The sequence below is a fragment of the Patella vulgata genome, chromosome 7, assembly GCF_932274485.2.
Source record: "Patella vulgata chromosome 7, xgPatVulg1.2, whole genome shotgun sequence".
Taxonomy (NCBI): Eukaryota; Metazoa; Mollusca; class Gastropoda; family Patellidae; genus Patella; species Patella vulgata.
This window is the reverse complement of record NC_065885.2, coordinates 53,159,489-53,185,472: the sequence shown is the minus strand read 5'-3', so window position 1 is coordinate 53,185,472 and position 25,984 is coordinate 53,159,489. Positions and strand designations below refer to the sequence as shown.

The window sequence follows — 25,984 nt, the reverse complement described above, 5'->3', positions numbered from 1 at the left end:
TTGTCTCAAAGGAAAGTATTTAACTTAATCCACAGAACCACGGCTCACACGATATCTATACGTTTATGTCTTATATTTATTATAATCACATGAGATGGTGCAATATCTATATACAAGGGAAATTACTCCATTTACACGCGGTAACGGATATAAAAAAAATACCAAATCATTCGTGTTTTTATTATGAATTAACATCGCCGAGTGATTGCTTCAACACTGGAAAACAAATACATGTATGCCGAAACATAATTTTACGTAATATCATTGATGTTTGTCCGGAGTTATTCTCCATAGCATCTATTAATAGTAACTTATGTGTATAAGGCGGATCATGGATGATTATGGACAGAAAACGAGACGATGCATTATACCAACTGTCTTTGACTATAGCTGATTACAGATATATGGCATTTAAACTGACAGTTGACCTATATTACAGAAATGCTGTAACAACAAAAATGTTATTTAAAAGGAGAACTAACGATTTGAATACCGGCACCTTAATCGTAAACTTCTGGTTATCTCCAAATTACAAATACAAGATGTGTAGACCTATGCTTGATTGCCGCTTTCCGTAAGTCTCTAAATCATTGAGACTGAGGAAATTGTATTGTCAATATACGTACCTATATTATTATTAATAATATTAATATTAATAATATAGGATTGTTACATAACAAAACTAATGCAATACTGTGTATAAATATTAATTTTAAAAAACTAACAGAATTTCAACAAACCAATGAAACACGATCAATATTATAGCAGAACATTTACAAATAAATAAAGTGTATACAAATAATTACGTTGGACTTATTTTGTTTATCTTGGTATCTTTTGTAATGTACACCTTATTTTGCAAAACAGTCGCCAAACTCATTAATTTGGTCAAAAGACCGTCGCGCATGCTCGGTTTATTCAAAGTGCGTGCTCACTAGGGAAGTTCCTCTGGAATTTTTTTTAGTTCGGTTTACCACTTGTCAGTTGTTTAGTCGTCTGTCAATGAACAGGCTCCTAGTCGTTTCAGTGGGATAAAAACAAATCGTGGTCCCGTATACACGCCGACGTGCACGTAAAAGAATCCAAAAGTAGCCTCCGCAATTTAGAATACGAAGTATAAATCATTTCGCCATTAACAAATAAAGACACCAACACCAAGCATCAATCATTTCAGAGATGACAAGTAGTATTCATTGATCATGAGCATTGTCCTCATCAACAGGTTTTATTTAAACATCTCCATATTAAGAACTTATTTAAAATTTCAGGTTATGAATGTTATCGTGAAATGAGCGGGTATTGCTATCCACCATCACATTGTGTAACCCAGCAATATGCACAAGAGAGAAGAGATCACTGGGCAAATTGTCGACCACCTACTTGTCATTTCCCGCGCTTAGCTAAATAGTGTTTTTATTCCAATAGCAGACCATTCACAAATAAATAAAGTAACTCTTACGTTAGTCTTATTTCTTTGTTTTTGTTGGGGCTGGGGATGTATATGCGTCTTTTCTGAAAACCAGTAACTCAAACTCTAACTACTATTGAAATTGTTTCAACAATCTAGAACCTGAAGTATAAATAATTTCACCTTTACTTATTCCCAGAAGATCTCATTATTCCTGATTCTGCATCTATAAATGACTTCCATTTCGACTTTAAAGGGTCTACATTACAATTGGTAATATTAAATACAGACGGGCGATATTCTTATGTCGCAAAACCTCTCTGTTAGGGGATATCATGGAAACGTTATCACGCCACCACTGACACATGAAAGCGGAATTAATTAAATATCAATATTTATCAGCTGTGACACCCAGATGGTCGACCCATTACAAGGTCCCAAATCAAGGCCAGAGAACCGAACAATACAAGCTCACTAATGAGTCATTAACTAAAGGATCATTATACATTATATGTCTAGAAGAATAAAAGTATTATATTGAGTTAACATAGAGATGTCTCTTGAAGAACTAATAGTGTAACATCCCTGTAAAACTGTATGAATTCCAATTTGACTATCGCCAAAGTTGATAAATTCCAAAACGACTATCACAAAAAAGTTGATAAATTCCAAAACGACTATCACAAAAATCGACAGTATCCAATCGTGAATAAAGCGGAAAGGCGGTGAACTTGTAGAGCTGAAAGACTTTTGTTTTCCTGGGAAAATATCATTAAGTTTAATATTCTACTTCCACCAATGCATACACAAATGATAGTAAGCAAAGCATAATGGGCATAGTGTCCCTTGTCCGAAACATTCATAATCATTTCTAAATATTAATCTAAAAATAAAAACTGCTAGTGACGTTTATTATATATTGGCGTGAAATATTGAAATAATATACCCTAGGTAACCCCGAAATTCTTGATCAGTATTTATTGGCTGTGAGCCAATCGCCTGTGCTGTATGAGGTATTGTTAACAAAATACTACCCGTCTTCACTGTGTACAACTATGAACCTTTATAACTTTATGCAGTCTAAACTTAATTGTTATAAAAAAAAAGATAAAAAATATCAAGGGGAAGGCAAAAGAGTGAGTATCGAGTTAGTTCTGCGGTATCCCCCAGCAGTCGAATTTGACTTCTTCTACTAGAGGATAGATCCAATTGCTTTAGTCTCAAAGGAAAGTATGTATGTAACTTAATCCACAGAACCACGGCTCACCCGATATCTAAAGGTTTATATCTAATATTTATTATAATAACATGGGATGGTGCAATATCTATATACAAGGGAAATAACTCCATTTCAAAGAGACGAATAAATAGATAAATTATTACAATTATGTATTTTAATTAACAGCATCGAGTGATTTAACTCCGGCAAACAAATCTGTAAAAACCCAAAACACATTTTTCTTATGTGAAACAAGACAAAATCAATTACTGTTTTTGGCGGATAAATCACCCCATCAAGTAACATTACTTTGGACACCGCTATTGATTTCTGTCGAGAGTTTTTCCCCATATCAACTATAAATAGTAACTTGTAGCTATCGAAGTTGACTATCGGCAGAAAATGGAACGGTGTAATTTATCAGCTGTCTTTAACTACAACCAAGCACAGATATATGTCCTGTTAAATTAGCTGGATTTAATATTTTGTACAGGAAATTAACAATTTGAATAAATAAGGTTTAACTCAAAACTTCTGGTTGCATCCATGCTGAGTGGTAAATATGTATACCTATGCTAGGTCCCACTATCGGTATTGGTTTCTTTTTATCTCTAAATCTTTGAGATAGAGGAAATAGGATTGATTACTAAATCTGTCAGTGAAATTGAACGATTGTCAATATGAAACAATATATGTATACCTTGTCAATATTCGTATACCTTGACTATATACCTATGTATAATACAAACTACACTGTCAATAAACATGCTAAAACTGGACAAAACACGCGTCATCATTTATAATCAATGAAGGGGGGGGGGGAGAAAAAATCCTACATAAAAATATTAACTTTTAAAAACTATTGGAATTTAAAATTATTTCTACAAAAGAAGGAAAGGATATAGAGGTACATGACAAAAGAGTGAGTATCGAGTTAGTTCTGTGGTATCCCCCAGCAGTCGAATTTGACTTCTTCTACTAGAGGATAGATCCAATTGCTTCAGTCTCATTGGAAAGTATTTAACTTAATTCACAGAACCACGGCTCACCCGAAATCTATACGTTTATATCTTATATTTATTATAATCACATGAGATGGTGCAATATTATATACAAGGGAAATTACTTCATTGAAAAGATAACGGATATAAAAAAAATTACAAAATCATTCGTGTTTCTATTATGAATTAACATCGTCGAGTGATTGTTTTAACTCTGGAATACAAATATGCCGAAACCCAAAAAGATTTGGCACCCCATACAGTCATACAGTAACATAATTTTACGTAACGCTATTGCCCTCAATTTACATTCACATCATTGATTTCTGTCGGGATTTATTCTCCATAGCATCTATTAATAGTAACGTATGTGTATACGCCGATCAAGCGCACAATTTCTATCTTGGTTGATTATCGACAGGAAACGAGACGATGCATTATACCAGTAATCCTCAACCAGTGTGCCGCGAGATCTTCCTAAGTGTGCCGCGAAATTTTTAATCGGCACACTAAGAAAATGTGAAAAACTACGTGATCCCAATTGAGTATTTACTGATGTCTACTGATAGTTCATAGTTGTGTTTTTCTTTATTTAGTTTGAGTCATTCTATGTGTCTATGACTAGTCTCTGTCTACGGTTGTATGTTTTTATTTTGCAAAATTCAAATATCTTTCATATATATTTAGCCAGGTGTGCCGCTATTTTTTCATGTGTTCCAAGGTGTGCCGCTGTCAAAAAATGGTTGAGAACCACTGCATTATACCAACTGTCTTTAACTATAGCTGATTACAGATATAATTACGTTGGACTTATCTTGTTTATCTTGTATATTTTGTAATGTACACCTTATTTTGCAAATTAGTCGCCCAAACCCATCAATTTGTTCAACACACCGTCGCGCATGCTCGGTTTTTTCAAAGTGCGTGCTCACTAAGGAAGTTTCTCTGGATTTTTTAGAGCGGTTTACCACTTGTCAGTTGTGTAGTCATCTGGCAATGAACAGGCTCCTAGTCGTTGTAGTGGGATAGAAACGAACCCAAAAGTAGTCTCCGCAATATAGAACACGAAGTATAAATCATTTCGCCATTATATAACAAATAATGACACCGTCACCAATTATTTCAGAGATGGCAATTAGTAATACTAGTATTCATTGATCATGAGCATTGTCCTCCTCCATAGTTTTTATTAAAAATCTCCATATTTGGAACTTATTTAAACTTTCAGGTTATGAATGTTATCACATTGTGTAACCCAGCAATATGCACAAGAGAGAAAAGATCACTGGGCAAATTGTCGACCACCCACTTGTCACTTCCCGCGCTAAATAGTGTTTTTATTCCAATAGCAGAACATTCACAAATAAATAAAGTCACTGATTACGTTAGTCTTGTTTCTTTGTTTTTGTTGGGGCTAGGGATGTATATGCGTCTTTTCTGCAAACCAGTAACCCAAACTCTAACTACTATTGAAGTTGTTTCAACAATCTAAAACCTGAAGTATAAAAAACCCCATTCCGGCTTTAAAGGGTCTACAATACAATTGGTAATATCTAAATGAAGACTAGCAATATTCTTATGTCGCAAAACCTCCCTGTTAGGGGATATCATGGAAACGTTATCACGTCACCACTGACACATGAAAGCGGAATTAATTAAATATCCATATCGTGTCAGCTGTGACACCCAGATGGTCGACCCATTACAAGGTCCCAAATCCAGCCCAGAGAACCGAACTAGGACCAGGGCTCCCACAATACAAGCTCACTAATAATAATAATAATGTACATTTATATAGCGCTTAATCCATCCATGAGCATGCTCTAAGCGCTGTAAGTTAATGGCTTCTGTGGATAATACATCGTGAACATATGCGTCTTAAGTCTAGATCGAAATTGAGCAACTGTTTCTGAACACTTTATTTTGTCAGGTAAGTCATTCCATAGTCGTGGACCATATACACTGAAGGCTTTATCACCAAAAGATTTTAATTTAGTTGAAGGTACAACAAGTGATAGATTATTCTGTGAACGGAGTGGTCGGTTTGGTACATAAGGCTGCATAAGATCTGTGATATAGGATGGAGCTGAATCATGCTGAGACTTGTAGACCAGTGTTAAGATTTTAAAGTTTATACTTTAATGAGTCATTAACTAAAGGAGTTTTGTACATTATATGTCTAGCAGAATAAAAGTATTATATTGAGTGAACATAGAGATGTGTCTTGAAGAACTGATAGTTTAACATTCCGAACAAAACTGTATAAATTCCAATTTGACTATCGCCAAAGTTGATAAATTCCAAAACGACTATCACAAAAAAGTTGATAAATTCCAAAACGACTATCACAAAAATCGACAGAATCCAATCGTGAATAAAGCGGAAAGGCGGTGAACTTGTAGAGCTGAAAGACTTTTGTTTTCCTGGGAAAATATCATTAAGTTTAATATTCTACTTCCACCAATGCATACACAAATGATAGTAAGCAAAGCATAATGGGCATAGTGTCCCTTGTCCGAAACATTCATAATCATTTCTAAATATTAATTTAAAAATAAAAACTGCTAGTGACGTTAATAATATATTGACGTGAAATATTGAAATAATATACCCTAGGTATATTAACAATTTGAATAAATAAGGTTTAACTCAAAACTTCTGGTTGCATCCATGCTGAGTCGTAAATATGTATACCTATGCTGGGTTCTACTATCGGTATTGGTTTCTTTTTATCTCTAAATCTTTGAGATAGAGGAAATCGGACTGATTACTAAATCTGTCAGTGAAATTGAACGATTGTCAATATGCAACAATATATGTATACCTTGTCAATATTCGTATACCTTGACCCTTGACTATATACCTATGTATAATACAAACTACACTGTCAATAAACATGCTAAAACTGGACAAAACACGCGTTATCATTTATAATCAATGAGGGGGGGGGGAATCCTACATAAAAATATTAACCTTTAAAAACTATTGGAATTTAAAATTATTTCTACAAAAGAAGGAAAGGATATAGAGGTGTAAGTACATGACAAAAGAGTGAGTATCGAGTTAGTTCTGTGGTATCCCCCAGCAGTCGAATTTGACTTCTTCTACTAGAGGATAGATCCAATTGCTTTAGTCTCAAAGGAAAGTATGTATGTAACTTAATCCACAGAACCACGGCTCACCCGATATCTATACGTTTATATCTTATATTTATTATAATCACATGAGATGGTGCAATATCTACATACAAGGGAAATTACTCTATTTACACGCGGTAACGGATATAAAAAGAAATTACAAAATCATTGTGTTTTTATTATGAATTAATATCGTCGAGTGATTGTTTCAACACTGGAAAACAAATATGCCGAAATCCCAAAAGACTTGGTATCCCATACAGTAACATAACTTTACGTAACGCTATTGCCCTGAATTTGCATTCACATCATTAATTTCTGTCGGGAGTTATTTTCCATAGCATCTATTAATAGTAACTTAGATGTATAAAGCCGATCTTTATATCTTGGTTGATTATCGACAGAAAACAAGACGATGCATTTTTACATCTGTCTTTGACTATAGCTGATTACAGATATGGCATGTAAACTGACAGTTGAGCTATATTACAGAAATGCTGTAAAAACAAAAAATGTTATTTAAAAGGAGAACTAACAATTTGAATACCTGCACCTTAACCGTAAACTTTTGGTTATCTCCCGGTATCAAATACAAGATGTGTAGGCCGATGATTGATTGCCGCTGTCCGTAATTTTGTTTAAATTCTTTAAATCATTGAGATTGAGGAAATCGGATTGTAAACAAACGAAGAAAACACGATCAAGAGGTGAACGTAATTGACAAAAGAGTGAAGACAGAGTTTTGCATTATTCTCAAAGTAAATCAGTATATCAACATAAACCACAGAACCAAGGCTCACCCGATGTCTACACGTTCATATCTTATATTTATTATAATCCCATGGGATTATGCAATATCTACATACAAGGGAAATAACTCTATTTAAAATGTTTCATTTTGCCCGAATCTTCAATTTTCAATCCCCCTGAAAGCACCCTTCTTAACTAAAATTAGCAAATTAACTTTCGCTTAATCTATCAAAATCAAAGTTTAACTGCATAATAACTACCATAGTATCTCTAATCTACATAGCAAATCAATAAGAAAAAAGTCGTACTACTAACTGTTCTTTTGGAAAAATTAATACATTTGGGACTTTCTCAGTCGACATGTGAACACAAAATGGGTTATATCTAAAAGATAAAATTGGCTTGATTACGAAAGTAAAGTGCTACTTGTTGTCCCTATGCAAAACAAATCAATATATAAAAATGAATGGGATGAACAAAATTTAACAGGTAAACCCAATTGGATTTGTCTCCCTTCATTCAATGGCTATTTTTATCTTTTGCATTTACCTTTTATCTGTCATTCACGTCAACGGTCGCGTTTATGTCACGTGGTTTGTATTGATCACGTTTTTCCAGTCTCTTTAAGTGGTTGCCTAACAAAGTATACAAAAAGACCAGCCATGCGAGACTAGACTAACCATTGTTATGGGTAAACTGGTTTGACCGGTAGCGGTATTTTATCGCTTTAATTACAGGTGCTCTCTTGTCGCGGAGGTGGAAAAATCGTTTATGAGCCTCACCCAGCATAACAACAATACATCGACATAGGGTGTTTCTGATAGAAGAAGATTTTGCTAGGTTTTGGGGCAGATTTTCTTAAAGTTTCACCATGGAACGTGAAACAGTTATTGAGGACAGACTAAGTAAAATTTATCATACAAATTACGTGCGAAATTCTCGAGCTATCTGCGTTCTGTGGGGAATATTCACTGTGTGTTATGCCATACTAAACATCGTCTGTTTCATTCAACCCCAATGGATAGGGGACACAGGAGTTGCCACGGCTGGGTTTTTTGGATTATACAAATATTGTGTGCTCCGAAATAATAATGAGTTTGAATGTCTGGGAGATTTTTTTGACGCCGATTCTTATTTAAATTCCTCGTTTCACGCGGCAGCAGTATTTATTGGTCTGTCTGCTCTACTTTTTCTCATCTGCTGTTTATGTCTTCTGTTGTTTTTATTCCTGAACACAGCCACCGTACTCAGAATATGTGGATGGATTCAAGTTCTTGGAGGTTAGTATATGATGTAGACAAGTATTTTTAAATTCACTGACTATTAATAGTGTCTGTGACCACGCCTCTTTAAACATGACACTACAAAATTCATGGCCGGTAAATTCATTATCCATATCAATATGCCCATGTCTGATAGTCAAAGGTTTTGGTACATGCTTTATTCTCTCTTCCAATTGTTAACAACCGTTATTGTCCATTATTGATCCGAAGGACGAATTCGTTTCCACAAAATATCACCATTTAAAGTATGCTAGATTTGCAATTAATTATTCATTTTCACAAACTAACGGATTGTTATTTAATTAACTGCACTGGTATGTTCTGGTTGAATAGTTAATTATTTAGTTAACTTGTTTTACGTTTGAATTAGGGAATCCATGCTGTTAAAATATACCAATAGAAAGATTTTGCTACCATCATACTTCCATTTCCTACCTAGAAATATGTAATAAAAAAAGTACATTTCCTGGTAAATAGATACAGGTACATTTGTATATACTCCTACTTAATATGTAAATGCCACACAGTAATAATACATATAGATAACAATCAAAGTTCAGCCGTATTCACACTTATCTGTTCATTAATAGATATACATTGTATATATAAAAGGGTTTCAAAGTTTTAAATAAATTTATCATTCTTAACCATATCCCTCTTAATATAATTCTAGATACAAATGAGTATACGTGTATAAAGGCGATTGTGTATTATTACAATTTTACAATTAATTTGAAAAAAATTGTTACTGTATAACATAAATATATTTCATGTTTAAAAATCTAAAATTCATAGTTATTAGTGTTTCAGTATTTTAAACCAAATTGTAATTCTTAATCACCACCCTTAACGCTTTATGCATGTACACACAGTTATAATACGTTACAACATCCATTGTACAACATAAGATATAAATTGATCTGAAATGTATCGATATAACGTGCTGTTTATGAAATAAAAGTGTGTGTGTGTGTGTGGGGGGGGGGGGGGGCGAATGGTTAGCACGTGCGCGATGTATCATAAGGTCTGGCGTGGTTTCGATTCCCCGGATGTACGTGACACGGAATAGGGTGGCCTGCCCAACCTCGTGGGTTTTTTCCAGGTCATCCGGTTTCCTCCCACTGCTTAAGACTCCTACGCGCAAGCGAAATATTCAAATAAGATTGAACCTTGTGTTAGTCCCGGAATGACCTAGTTTGTCTCGAGTGGACGTTAAATCCCATCTCCCCCCCCCCCTCTCTCTCTCTCTCTCTCTCTCTATAAAATATAAAATTCATGACTAATACATTAGGGTTTTGTTTAGTATTGTAAATAAAATGATAATGTATAAACACACTCCTGTTAATCAATGTTATATAATTATAATAATGAGTATATAGATCGTAACGTGTTGTAATATGACACTAATGTAGCGTATAATAATAATAATAAGTATTCTATGAAGTTTTCATTTCTATTACATTAAGCTTTGTTTAGTTTGTAATCAATATCAACCTTTCCAATATCGTTACATCGTTTTATCTATCACTCAATATCGATTACGTATTGTGCATGATATGATTGACCTAGATCACGATATAGTATCAATCAATCAGTGATTACCAATCGGTGTGGTGTGGAAGAAATCATTATTGAACTTTATCATTTAGCAAGGCATGGTAACATTTAACAGCTTTCGAGACAATGCCCAATGAGTTTAAAAATTCGTTGGGATTTCAAATTTTCAAAATGTTTTAATCTCGTAATACACATGATCTTAAGTTCTATTTGGTTTTAAATTTAAAACATAGCGTAAAGTTCAGGAATGACACATTTGGGTGTGTTATATTTACGTACATAAAACACAGAGAGTCACTTTATCAACATATGTATTCCCTGGACATGATTTTAAAAAAATAAAATAAATAAACACCTCACACATCTTAAAACCTAGTTCATTTCCCTAAATTCTTTAAATATATGCATTACACGAAAAACTTACATATTGCCTATTTTAGAATATGTTTTAAATAAAAACATAAAAATAACACATAAATCTTTACATATATATTAAATACTGTTACTTTTATGTTTATTTTCACCTATACGGTTTTAAAACTCTTTCGTTTAATGGACCTTGATATATCACTATTCTTAATGTAAAATTTCAACAAAGATTTGTTAGCTATGTAAACTCATATAATAGTTCCGGTCTGAAATTTGTGTTGGTCTGATCTAGATGAATTTAGTTTTATGTACTGTTATAAGCCCGACTTGGGTCATTGTGGTTGTTTAAAATAATTGTTACCAAAGAAGAAGAAAGGAAGACATCACTGGTTAGATAAAGGTTAGGTCAGGACCAGTATAATCCGTTTCGCTTTTATGTGTTTAACATTTACACTTAAGTAAGGGGTAACATTTTTTAAGTATTTGTGTTCAATGGACCCGAACCTGTCATGTAGTTAGTGAATAGACGCTTTGGTTTGGTAAGATTTAAGAATGTCCTGATTTAGACTTCATATAGAACGGGGAATTGACAAAGGAGTAGTATCGGTCAATCGAAATGATATACAGAGCAAATTTAGCTAAATGGATAAGGTTATTGAAACGAATGTAAGACGTTTCGGGCACGGTGGTTTTTAACTCTAATCTGTTAGTTTTACGAGCACCAGTAAGTACCCCATATAACCAACATAGCCTTATCTTAAAAGATGCTGTTGCACTGTATTATACCCCATATAACCAACATAGCCTTATCTTAAAAGATGTTGTTGCACTGTATTATAGTTCTAATTTTTTTTTTTAAAAAAAGCGGAACGAAATTACACCCTGAGTCAAATCACATAGCATAGTTCCCGTATGCACACTGTGGTCCAAATAGGATTTAAGTTAATCGTGCATTGTGCATATCAATTATGTTCGGAAGTCTGCTCTGAGTAACTGAAAACATTCTAACTGCAAGTCTTGGGAGTGTAACGTATTCCAGCATGACTATCTCTACAGCTAAACACGTGACGACAAACACACCTTAGTTGTAAAGTGTCTTTAGTCTTGTGGTGGTAAATAAACCTACCTATTACCAATATTTATCTACCACCAAACCATCAGCCTTGTACATACCATGACGTGTGTCACTATCTGTGGAACTCTAAAAGTGCTTTGATGAACAAACTCTAATCTCAGCTGTCTTACTGGACAGTTTTGAATTAAAAATCCCAATTTTACTAATGCCACTGATAAATCTATAATAACAATTTACGCCCTTGATAGTTAAGCAGTTCTGTTATAGATGCAATTATGTTAATGTTAGATTCCACACATGTAAGTAAGTGTGCGGGTACATGTAGAGTCGCCTGTTTCTCGGGAATCTCTGGCTTCCTCACAATGCCAAAGATATTATTAAACCATACCACACGAGTTGAATACATCCCCACCCCCTCTTTGAAGGTACGCTTTTCTGTCGAACAAATGTCTACTCTGTGGTTCTAATTTACTTCCCATATACGGATATGGTTATATTCCCTATTAATTGTTTTAATGATAATTTAATACAATAATTAACTCAGAAATGGTGCTGTAGGAACCATCCACAAAAAAATTAAAAATGTACAAATACCCTGAAGAGAAATAAACAAAAGCAAACTATATTCGTGTGTTTGTAATGCAAGAATGGCTACAATATTTTAAACCCGGAGCAGTTAGCGAATTCCTGCTAGAATCAATATTGTACTGGATATTGATTACAGCAGAAAAGCATCATATACAACACGTATTTCTATCTTTTATCCAATTGACACGCTACGGGTCGATGATTGTTTTTTCTGTTTACTTGTAAACAAGGATATCTCATTCTAACACACGTATATCCTAAAATCTGATACTGTGATCTAAATGGCATTTTCCCCCTCTACAATTCGTACCGTTAAAATAATCTACATTAAACATTGCCGGCTTTCATTTGGAAGATTTGCTGTTTTTTTGGCAACGTTTGCAACATACGTGGTCACGAAGATGCTGTGTTTAAAGATATTTAAATGTTGAGACATTGTACATGTTTAATCGTTAAATTTAAACAATTTAATTAATTGAAAGATATGGTTTAGCGGAAATGAAGCCATTTAAGTAGTATTTTTTTTCCAGAAATCCCCTAATGATATTAGGAAGTTCGGAGTTTAGATATGAATTAAACTGGCTAATTTCTCAAATAACTAGAATATGTAAGACACGAGTTAAATTACGGGTGTATATACCTCTGAAATGACACTTTATTTCATTTGGACGCTGGCTAGTTTTTCAAATACCGCGAAATTATATCGAAAGAGTACGGCGCCAGTTCAGATTACGTCGGTATATTAATTTTGTCAAACACAACCTAGTATTCACTAGTTGATCGAGTAGAAATATCTTTCTGATGGGAAACAACGTGTAAAAAGAAACAAAATTATAAAAATGTTTTAAAAAATTGTATCCGCTTATGAATATTTATTTATTTGTTTTATTTAAATATATGTTTACCAACATTTTTTTAATTTACCTTGAGCTCCTCAAATACCGCATGTCTCACGTAAAAGTGCATTTTAAAACATAATTGTGTAAAGTTTTAAAAATATCTATTTAAGACGTTGCAAGCCAAATAATCGAAGTAGTTTGTCATTTACGGTTATTTAAGGAAATTTAGTTATACCGGTTTCCACTGCTTCATTGGTGTGTAAATGTTAATTTCAAGTGGTTTTATTTACCTTTAAGTAAGAGTACAGTTGCCTAAGTCAACATACACCTAGTTATATACCCTATGCCTAGGTGTGGTCATCTAGAATTAATTGCCTATGCAATCGTCACCGACTTTAAAGGAGCTAGATCGCTAGTATTTGGGACCTAGAAATTTACCCAAATGGGTTGCAACGCATATAATAATGTAATATGAATATATATAAACTGATTTACATCCAATCGTTTCTGTTTTACTCTAATTTCTAATCAGTTATTTTCGGCGAAATAAATTAAAAGTCTCATTCGAATAGCAATCTCTAGCGTCTGGTTATTCTAGTCTAGACCGATGGTATTTATTGCGCATGCTCTGCAGATAAGAATATTGCGTCATCATTTGACTTGACTTGTTACAAATGGCGCTGAAACGCATTATGTTACACGGTTCGTGTACCAATGGTAAAATGTTTATGTTTGATATCAGAAGCCTATCTTTTCCCGGTAAGATCACAACATCAGTGTTGATTTAAATTGACTAATAATTCGTCGAAGACTTTAGGTGATATTCAGTTAGAGACTTGGCTACTTTAAAGAGATGAATTACTAATTGAATTTTTGAACCATTAGTGGTGGGGTGGGCTCGTGTCACTTATACATGTAGTGTAATTTCGGGGTCCATTGCAGTATTCTAACATTAATTAGACATGTAGTCTTAAAATTTTCTGGGAGAATCGAAGAGGTGGAAGTTTTGTTTCTTTGTTTTTTTTTAATATTTTTATAATACGATACATTCACTTCAGTTGGATTTGATCTTTGGAAGATATTGATCTCAAACTCTTGATTTTCATGCCAAATGGCCCAATGTTACATGATTGGGAGGTAAGAAGATTATAACTAAACAAACGATAAAAATATCATGTTCCTGTGTCGTTAGCTGATACAAATTAAATATATTTGAACATATTTCAATCGTATAGTCATGAATTCAGTAAAAACGAATGTATAGCCTTGGTATTCCTTCAATATGGATATCTAACTTATTTCAAAGAAATCCAATCGTAGCCGGGGACCATTTTGTAGTTTGTTTAGTGATTTGCCGACCAGTAGACCTTATCACACAACCTTCCTAAATCTTAATGGGAAATACCTCCCCTATTGTCTGCATTAACCCCGCCGCTTTCATGATGTGTGAGAGTAAATTACAAACACGCCGGAAATTATAGTATAGAGGTTTTCAGTTCACAGACAATTGTCGTGTTAGAATATTACTGGATTGCGATGATGAATTATTTAATTTAGTTTTCAGTTCACGGACAAATGTCGTGTTAGAATATTGCAGGATTGCGATGATGAACCATTTAATTTACACGTAGTTTTCAATTCACAGAGAATTGTTGTGTTGCAATATTACTGGATTGCGATAATGAACTAAATTTGGCTGTCTATGTACACGACAGCTTACAAAAACCTACACCTTAAAACTGTTGTCTTCCCGATTAGAATATAAATTAAATCCTATCACGGTGACACTGTATACTACGCTTATGATATCGTGATGAGTTGATGGAAATAGAATTTAAAATGGATACAATGGATGTTCAAGTCAAATTGACGTCATAATCCTGAGGGATTAAAACCTGGTTAAAACCTATTTTTGCTGGCAGTACAAAAACTCGTATGCAAATTATAGAGTAGATCATTCGAACATTATTCGGCGCGGAAGGGTGTGTGGGTGTGTGTGGGTGAGGGGGGGGGTATAAGTTTGGAGGAAACCGGAGAAACCCCACGTAGTTATGCAGGCGAAACAACGCTTTTGGCCTCCATAACCTCTGAAAAATGAAAATAACACTTTAAACTCCTATATAAATGGATATCTGAAGCATGAATGTGTACAACATGCCAACGGAATCTGGTTCACAGCCTCATCCAAGATATGTGCAATAGCCTCGCGATGCTATTTTCGACAAATCCCCACGTCTCTTCTAGTAACACTAGCGGGAATGTGCTTCTGGAAAAGCTAAAGGCAAAACTTCTCCCCGAAAATTTCATGAAATATGTTTAACCTGAGGTCATCTTTTCTTATTTTTTACCAAATAAAATGATAAAAATTTTGAAAATTTCTTAAGCAGCGAGAACCCCCACAAAAATATCGTGACTGGTTACGACTTCAGTGATTATATGTTTAAAAACTGCAGTTTAAATTTAAATGATTTTGTAAGAAATAGACCTGCAAATCGAAAGCTATTGAAGGTTTGTCGTTTGTCATTTGCCAGAAAGTTACAATCCTAACTAAACATGGCGTGTTTATTTATAGTGTTGGGATTTGAAGCTAATCTTAATGATCAACAGAACTTTGTCCAAAATATCAACAAAACAGTCTCTGTATTTATCAGTTGTATAAGATGGTGCAGTATTAAATTTAGAAATGTCAAAGAAATGAAACAAGTAGCTGATTACTCTATGTTTTATGATATTATCTCTCCTGGATTTTCTGACTCTTTCAACTTCTTTTTCTCGCTCAGCTCCGGTAAATAATCAGCTGAAAAATGTGTTGATTGTCAATAAACTTTATGAGTATCTGTTTTTACAAAAGAGATATCTATTGACATTTTTGTTTAGAATCTTAAAAGAGTGGAAATGAAACTGTTGGTTTGGTAATCTGTGATATTAAATTAGATAATGAGACAGAGATATTTTCCTGTGATAAATAACCCCCATTCCTGTTTATATAGTATAATTAAAATCTTATTCAGAATCCTGAACATTGATTAAAGTCTTACAGTGTATGCTAAACATTAATTTAAATCTTATTCAGTATCCTATAAACATTGATTAAAATCTCATTCACTAATTTACACATTGATGAAAATCTTATTCACAATCTTACGCGTTGATTAAAATCTTATTCACTATCTTACACGTTGATTAAAATCTTATTCACTATCTTGATTAAAATCTTATTCACTATCTTACACGTTAATTAAAATCTTATTCACTATCTTACACATTGATGGAAATCTTATTCACTATCTTATACGTTGATTAAGTCTTATTCACATTGATGGAAATCTTATTCAGTATCCCACACACTGATTAAAATTTTGTTCATTCCCCTACACATTAAGTAAAATCTTATTCAATACCCTACACATATTTTTCAGTGTCTTATACATTGATTAAAACCTTATATTGTGTCTTATAAGTTAATTAAAATCATATTCGGTGTCTTATAAGTTAATTAAATTCATACTCTGTGTCCTACAAACTGTTTAACGTCTTATTCACTGTCCGTTTTATGAGCATCATATCTAATCATATTTCGAATCTTTAATGGTTACTAAACTGTAAAATTTATGTTTTAGAATAGAGACTCAATAAGTTACTTAATTCATTATACGACCGGATAAAATTTCAATCACATATTTCTTAGCAACAGAATGTTCTCCCCACCTCATGTTGTATTATCAAACTAAAATTATTTCACAGTTTGGCGAAATTTATCTGACCACATTGCTCAAGTCTACAGAGCCGTAAGGTATCCTGATTGTAAATTTACCTTTAGTTAAAAGTTAAGATTATATCAACTGTAGCCATGAACCGCCATCGATCATGTAGTTTGCATATGGATTAGGCTATCTAATCTAGTTGTCGTTGATGCCCATTCCAATGACTAAACTAAACTGTCCTAAAACCATTCATTAATGCAACTATCTTTTATTCCTATTTTAATATAATAGTTTAATACTTTATTCAAATTTCTCCTAATTAAATCGTTCACCTTATTAATTAAATACCATTAAATTCAAATACGTCATCACAATCACATTAGTAGACCTTGTACTTATTAATATATCACTGTCTTTTTATTGCAACACTATAAAAAAATCATGACCCCGTTATACATGATATTAATTCACACGACCTTATTAAATTAATAGGTCACAGTCTTATTGATAGGTCACACTGATAGGTTACAGCTTTATTCCACATATTTATTAATTGCACCGATCATTTTATTAATATGATCTCATTTAATATATCATAGTAATACACCACACTGTTATTATTATTATGCTACTGTTGATAAACAGAAATCTTATTAATTACACCACACGCTTTTTAATACACCACTATTAGTACACACAAATCGTGCTACACCACACACTTATTATAACACCACTGCAATTATTACACCACACCCGTAGCAGTACTTCACTATTAATACACGGATATTTTATTACACCACACCCTTTTAAAACATCACTATTGGTAAACACAGATCATGCTACATCACACCCTTATTATAACACCGCTGTTTCATAGAGCTATTATTACACGACACCCGTATTAGAACATTGTACATCAGTATTGATACGCGAGATTTTATTACACCACACCATTATTAATACATTACTATTTCCACACACGGGTAGTTTTAAGCTACATCCTCATTATAACACCATTGTTAACCATAGACCTAGTATTACAAAAACACCATTAATTGGTACACGGAGGTATTATTACATCACATCTCTACTAATACGCCGCGATTAGTGCGCAGATACCTTATTACACCACACCTTTAGTATATATGGGGATATTATACCACACCTCTATTAATACAGTACAATTATTACATGCAGTACACAGCGATCTCATCTCTTGCATACCACATGATTGGCTTTATATATATTTAGATTAAAATGTCCGTTGGCAGGCATAATGTTAGAATCCAGGGGAGGGGGGGGGGAATAATATTTGTGTTACTGCTACACATATAGTTTTGGTCAACGTTTGAATATGTTATTCTTCTTTTGCAGCAATTTTTATGTTCCTTGGTTGTGTCATCTTTCCAAATGGCTGGGACCACAAAACTTTCAACAAGATTTGTCTAAATGATAACAAGTCCTACGATATGGGTTCCTGTGGTATACGATGGGCTTACATCTTGGCCATTATACTGATCTTTGATGCCACCATCTTGGCAATTTTGGCCTTCGTCTTGGCAGCAAAACAGGCCAAACTCTTACCAGAAGTGTACAAAAAGATGGAAAAATGTAAGTAAATTTTGGAGTATGTTTTGGTGACCTCAAACATTAACAGTCGGGAAATTTGGACAGTATATATACTAAATAATAATGACAGATATGTACAAAATAAAATCTGTTAAATTGTTGTATATGCCAAAACTATATATTTCATATTCAATTGTTACCTTTTCTTTGCAGCGGAGAAAAATTTTCAGTAGGTATCAAACCGTGTTCATTGTCGTAAAAAAGGAAATTACATGTATCTCTTTTTACACGTAGTCTGTTAACCTCCGTTTTCTGCGTTTTAACCATTGCTTTTAATTTTGTCACTTTTGAAATATTTTGTGTTAGAATTATCACGTTTTTGTATTCGTATGATATATTAATTTGTTTAAATAACAATAGTCAATTGTATTTAACTTTCATTTTATTTTTAACTTTACATGCTTAATACTTTTATTAATAAAATTTAAACCATTAAGTTTTTACAAACCAGTTTATCCTTTAAACCTGGGCTCCACTAACTAACTGGTATTATACTATAACACTGTATTGTAAATTATGGACCGACTATACAGCTTTAAAGTTTTAAGCTTTTTTTCTTCAATTTTTGTGAGTGTATGTTATGTTTAAATCCTCTATTTTCCTCGATGTCAAGTTACTGTAGAGTAGAAGACGTGAATATTTATAAAAGACGCACATTTATAAATCCCTGTTGTATCCCACCCCTCCATTGTTGCATTTAATTGTCTACACCGCCATGGATAAGACACAGAGCTATACGTGTTTTATACGTATTTAGCATTAAAGTAAACAATAATTTTTTTTGAAAACCAAATGAAAGCTAATTTCTTAGACAGTAGTAAACGTTTACTTGAAGGTGTTGTCAGTTTTTAAAGGTCAGAGTTCGGATTGATTCATTCTTCATTCCGAAGTGTACGTGAAATCGCTATTTAAACAAGTTACTATGGCAACGGTTACTGTCACCATGATCTGTTACCAATGTGTTAAGTAGTCTTGGTATCTTCTTTACAATTCTTAAAAAAAACAACATTTCTATCTGTTTCGTATTTTCTTTTTATTAGATTATAAGTTTATCAGGTATATATTCGTCCAAAAAAAAAAGACTGCGATATTCATTTTCCTAGAGATACCATCTACTAGGGATGTCACTGAACATAGTTTCTAATAATTAAGTTGATTTCGCTATTTGTTAAAAGGGAAAAGGTCAGATATTACAACCGATTGTAATGTGTTGATGTTGTGAGTTGTCAAAGCCACAATTTGAGCTTGTATAATCTCTAAATATGAGCATGGAGATGAATTTACTGACTATTTGTTTCCTATAGCCCCAATTGTCCAGACATTGTTTACTTGTATTCCAAACTCGCCCAAAGCTGAAGCGGCTAGTTGACACAATTCATTTTTCTGCCGACAACGTTGGAAAGAGTTAATACCTCAGATTAAACTTTCAGGACCAGAGATTTGGATAGGTTGTTAGCCATTCTCGATTATTGGGGTGGCGGAATTTCACATCATATCATGTCGATATATATCCGTAAGTCCTAAATATAAACCCATGCTGTTTGTTGGTCTTTATATTTTGTAAAAAAAATCCACAAGGAACGTCCAAACATTTTAGAAAAATAGCTACCTTTAAGACAACACATTAACATTAAAAATCCCCATACTTTTTTGGAAATGCGCTCCAAAACGAACGCCACAGTTCTATAATTCCATGATTTCGCATTTAGTTTTCTGTTTTGGGGACAAGGAAAAAAAAACCCTATACGGTTGTTGATCAATCGTTTAACGTAGACAAACTTGATCACTGGTGACTAAAACTTGGAAGCTGTAAAAGTTCAATGGGGTGGAGTCAATCGGCGCACTGGTTTTTTAGCAAAGGAAGAGCTAGCCATGCTAAGATGACTCTGTTTACTTCAGCCTACAGAAGACTCGTATTAATCTGTCGACTGAATCTGAATAAACAGCCAAAGTTTGTCGGCATCCCCACTAAAACACGACTTTTTCGGCCTCGTTGGCAGGTTTCAGACCAATACTGTGTCAATAATGTTACTTCTTCAATGAACTTTATTTGTTTGTCGTGTTGTCTTTTTCGGAAAATGATACAAATATTTCAAAACTATTGTATAGTTGTTTCACCATTGAAATTTTATGTTTTTAAGTGCACGAATTCTATTATCTACTATATAATGTGGAAACTTATAAACGTGAAAATAGAAATGAAATGGGGTTTAAAGTCCTACTGTTCTGCTCCGACTGAGCTAATGATGACGCAAACGTGGAAATGATCAAGCTTTTGTTGTTTTGAGCCGCCCTTGTGTACTAGTAATCTTGTCTAACATGGATCACACATCTCGTCAATTTCTAAACGAACATAACTTAAAGGTGGTTCGTCACAAGTAAATATTTCAATAATCCCTTGTTAATAAGTTGCTAATGGACAGACGACGTCACCGCCCAAAGATTAGTTGACTCTAACTGTTACAAAAAAAATAAACCCATTGTTCGATTATCCCAAATTAACCCTGTTTGTCCAGCCTTTCTACTGTTTAATAACCTTAAACAAAACACATGTACTTGTAAGTTATTATTGTGCTATTAGTAAACTAAAACTTTAGTTTTCTCTGTTAATACCAGTAACTTATGTTTTATCCTGCTGTTCTTTTAACACGATATAATTTTTATTTAGTTAAAGTCACATAGTTATATTTTGGATTATATTAGTATTAACAATTACAACTTTTAGCATAAACTTTTAAACACGTAAACCTCTGGATAGCGACTACTGTTGTAACAAATACAGTAGTCTGCAGCCTTCTTCCATGATATTCGAAATAATAATGATATTAGCTACTTTTAAATATGTTTATTGGTAAATGTATATAATATATACATATAGATTTATGTTGATTTTTAAAAAATATATAAATCTGACACTGTAACATTGATCAGTATTTTTTCTGCATTACATGTATATACCCATGGATCAGGGTGCGTTAATTAAATGAATGTTACGGATCAGGTGTCATTAATTAACTGATTACACTCTGTTTCATTACTACTGTGCCATGTTTACTAATGATCGTTTTTTCATTTATTTCTTATTTCAGCTGATTTCAATGGCTACGCAAGTGATACGATGTCTAAACGATCAGGACTACACGCTTTATCCGATGATCGATATTCCGAATATTCTCATCGATCAGAAAAATCAAAACGATCGATACATTCCAGTAGAGCTGCTTAAATCAATAATATTTGTCTATGTATAGCAATATATGGTTTATTAGACGGACCAATTATTCACTACATATTCGTTGACGAAATCCCAATTCAAAAATCGATTATGGTTTAAGGTAACATCAAAACTTTACATCAATTGTTTGGAAAATTTGTCTGTGAACAAAAACTGAAGGAAAATTATGAATAATTGGTCTTTGTAATAAGTCACCTTTTTGTATAATAATGTAAATTATTAGCTTTTATAATTAATTTTTTTGACATAGAACTAGTTATAAAGTCCCGTTTAGAGATGCCGTGATGCAACTCTTTAAAATCATTTCTGAACAAATTTTCCGTCTGATAGAATATTCCGATTACAGCTTTATCAAAGAAGTACTCTTCTGTACGCCCAAGCTCTCGTAATGATATACAATACAATCATGTTATGCCAACTTAAACAGGCTTTATTAATAAGAACAGACTAAAGGAATTATATGATTTAAATTTTACTAAAACAATCCACAACAAACAAGTGGCCATGACATTAGATAGTCTAAATGTTTGATTTGGTTGCTTTTACTAAATTGTTTTATGACTTTCTTACTTAATTCGTGTTTTATTTTGAGATTATTGACTATTTAACCTTAAACTCATTATGTCAGATTTTAACATATTTGTTGTGTACCTGTATCATGTATTGTCTTTATTTGTAAAACTCTAAATGGGACCCTGTTCTCATAACGCCAGGGCGTTACAATCTAAGGGAGAAAACTCTATAAGAAATTCTGTGGGTACAGACCACTAACTAATTCCAGAATTTACATTTATTTTGTAATGTCGTGACTGACACGTTACATTTGGCGATACACTGGTTGATATTAAATATGAGAAATAAGTGGTCTGTGTCGTTTTACATTTTGAATATTATTACAAAATTGATAAAATTATTTCGGCACTATGGTAAAAATCTGTAATATTGTATTTTGTAAACTGTTAAATTGTATATTGTGTATAGGGTAAATGTATATTGTACAAATGATATCATGCATAGTACGCTATAGAGATCAAATAATATTAAATAGCGAGTAAACGTTATATTTTTGTGTTCAATAACTGTAGATAATACATTACCCATGTCATTTTACCATAGAGATAACATAATTACTTATATTTTATTATTTATATTATATATTGAGCTTGGCTTATTATTCTACCACTATAATTACAATTTACCTGAATTCTTTAATGTCTCAATCGCGATACACACACGTATGTCATCATGTCTTTATTTGGTTTTATTCTTAACCCTATAGCAGAGATTAAATTTTAATTTTTGGTTTATTCTTTTACATTGAATAGAACGATAGGCACTCATTTTACCATTATAAATTATACCTAAAAAAATATCCTCTAACAAATTTAACATCAGAAATTGAAATCTTGTCCGTAGTTTGACTATAATCTAAAAACCGAAGTTTTGTCACTAATTTTACTATATGAATTGTAATATTCAAGACAATAAAATATTCTTTTATAATACAGCAGCCTTGGTTTTTTAATTGAAAGATACTGATACTCAATGCTAATTAACTGTGAAGAACAGGACCGAGGTCCCTGTACACATTGGCGTGCGTGTGAAAGACACCTTGGCAGTTGGAATTTGAAATAAGATTAGGACGTGTAGCGCCGCTGTCCAGGCAAACTTTTCCGCGTACCACACTATGACCTTTTCCGTCTTCATCAACCCGGGAGATGCGAAAATGTAGGACGTTAAGCCCCAATTCATTTCATTTACTATACGGAGAAGCCAATCTGATTAAAATACTGATCTATATTTCGTTTCGTTTTTTATACTTTCGATGGCCTACACTACATGTAGATCTAACAAATTATTGTGGGAGTTCACGTCAGGTCTCAAGTAAGCGACATATGTCCCTATAACGTCAGTCATTCGATTAACCAATCAGAATCGATGTTGCATGTGGCTATGCTTTGCTTTGGTTTGATTTCTATCGCTGCTAATGTCTACCCACCGATTCCGCGCAAAAAAGGTCAAGCACTCGATTCGACAGACCATTTGATTGGCTGACCCCTCATTTCAAGCATAACACGAGTTAAATAACAATTCTTCCAGATCCTAGTGCAGTAAAGACAAGTAAAACGAAATTTTGAACTATAAAAACGAAACGAAATAGGATCTGTGTTTTAATCAGATTACGAAGAAGCCTCCGTTAGGGTCTATAAAAGATTAAGACCAAGTTATCGGCTTAAATTATCATTTTTCAAAATGCACTATAGGATAGCGTCCTTAGATTTTACGCCCCTATGGACATATAATTCAAGCCCTCAATTGTTTCAAATAAACAAAATAACCACTAGATCAAGCCCCACTCATTTACATTTGAATGACTACTCGGCTGTATTCCGAGGTTTTAGGCGTTACCTGTGGCAATTTAGTCGTTGCTCTGAAAAGGTCGACCTGCGTATTCACCTCGACTCACGGAATAAGTTGCATATAGCACGTTATCATGTTTTCATCCGAGTACTGCTTTATCGACAGATGCTACTTCTTGCTTGGAATAACTTTTGGCTTTTTTGTTTTCCACTATTTTACATGGAGATGCCAGGAAACCTTATATAATCCCCACCTCACGGGTTTACTTCATACAACGATAGGTTATCTCCCCCTTCTTAAAATTAGAAAGTGTTTGTGTTTAGCGGCCCTGATTAACCCCTGATCATACAAGTTTTAAGTACACATTCATATGTCAGAGTTTTCTTAGTTATCTTAACACACGGAATTCCTTTAATATAGAGTTGTATTCCGCTTTGCTACTAAAGCGTTTCTATAATCAAATACCCATAGTCAAAACTTGGGTCGGTTAAAATTAACTTTTCAAATTACCAGGGCGAACAAGCATCACAAACAATATAAATATAAAGGCCAATAGTCAACTCATTTGTATAGCTTTGTTTCCACAAAGCTTAGAGAGATAAAGAATACTTTCTTTCTGTCCTTTCTGGTTATTCATACAATGTCTATTTTTACTTTATTTCCATACAAAAATGAATGATTTATTTTTGGCCTTCTTGGTTGTCCATATTATGTTGGACCTATTAGTCAGTTAATTAAAACAAAGGACCGAACCCACAGCCATGATAACCTAAATGTCAACAAAAACTGAAAACGACCTTATATTTTATAAATATATAGGCCATGGGCTGAAACATCGGACTTTTATGCTGGATTTCTATATGCTATAAAAAGGTTAGGATAGCGCCCGTGGTTCTTATATGTGAATTACACATGTTGTTTCAACGCTAATGAATTGTTTTGTAAACGAAGTAACCACTAGACTAGGCCTGACCTGTAACGTACGGTCTCGATAAATTTATATCAGCTTTCTCCGTGAAAAAAGTGTATAAAGTAAAAACAGCCGGAAATAGTTGTTCCTTTTGGATCAAAATTTGTCGATCAACTGACAAGCAAAAACATTTACTAAAAAATATAATAATATAAAACTTTTTGTGGCGAATCGAACCCCCATAGAAATAAATATCTAAGTCGTAAATATAGGCCCATTTTTCCTACACACACACTAAAATACTCTCTACTACTACACAGTGGTTCCCAACCTTTTGTTGGTTGCGACCCCATTCCAGTGCATTATCTAATCGCGACCAGGTCATCTTTTACTGTGAAACATTCGTCATTATTTACATTTATTATATAAAACTTATTGTGGGGAATCGAACCCCCATAGAATTAAATATCTAAGCCGTACATATAATCCCATTTTGCCTACATACACATTAAAATACTGCCTATTATACAGTGGTTCCCAACCATAATCGCGACCCCTCTAAGAACAATTTATTTACATTTATTATTGATTTACTTATTTGACAACTTATTGTTTACATTTTACACATTTTTAAAAATTGAGAAAAGACAATTGGAAATGAGCTAAGAGGTGTATAGATCATGAAAGTTTTAGAGTAATCCGCCACGAATCCACAAAAAGTGCGTGTCGCGACCCAGAGTTTGGGAACCCAGGCTCTACTATAATAGCGCCCGTAGTTCTTATACCGCGAACGGTATATAAGAATTCAATGTGCGTGAAATTTTTATTTAACGAAGTGACCACTAGACCAGGCCTGACCCATTTATTTTTTATATCGTAGCTATACATACCTATAAAACCTGAGGTAGTGATTGTGCAA

General features: G+C 33.4%; 1 protein-coding gene across 2 annotated transcripts; it reads left to right on the top strand.

Moving 5' to 3' along the window:
- The first annotated feature begins 8,184 nt into the window (after window positions 1-8,184).
- Window positions 8,185-23,299, top strand: LOC126828817 (LHFPL tetraspan subfamily member 3 protein). Of its 2 annotated transcripts, XM_050558826.2 has the most exons (4): window positions 8,185-8,795; window positions 18,305-18,541; window positions 18,713-18,728; window positions 21,649-21,787. In XM_050558826.2, exons 1-4 carry the CDS (start codon window positions 8,387-8,389, stop codon window positions 21,650-21,652), a joined length of 666 nt encoding a protein of 221 aa, XP_050414783.1. In that variant the 5' UTR covers window positions 8,185-8,386; the 3' UTR covers window positions 21,653-21,787. The 2 variants fall into 2 exon arrangements, with proteins under 2 accessions (XP_050414783.1, XP_050414782.1); XM_050558825.2 differs by lacking the exon at window positions 18,713-18,728 and having other exon boundaries at window positions 21,649-23,299.
- The last annotated feature ends 2,685 nt before the right edge of the window (window positions 23,300-25,984 follow it).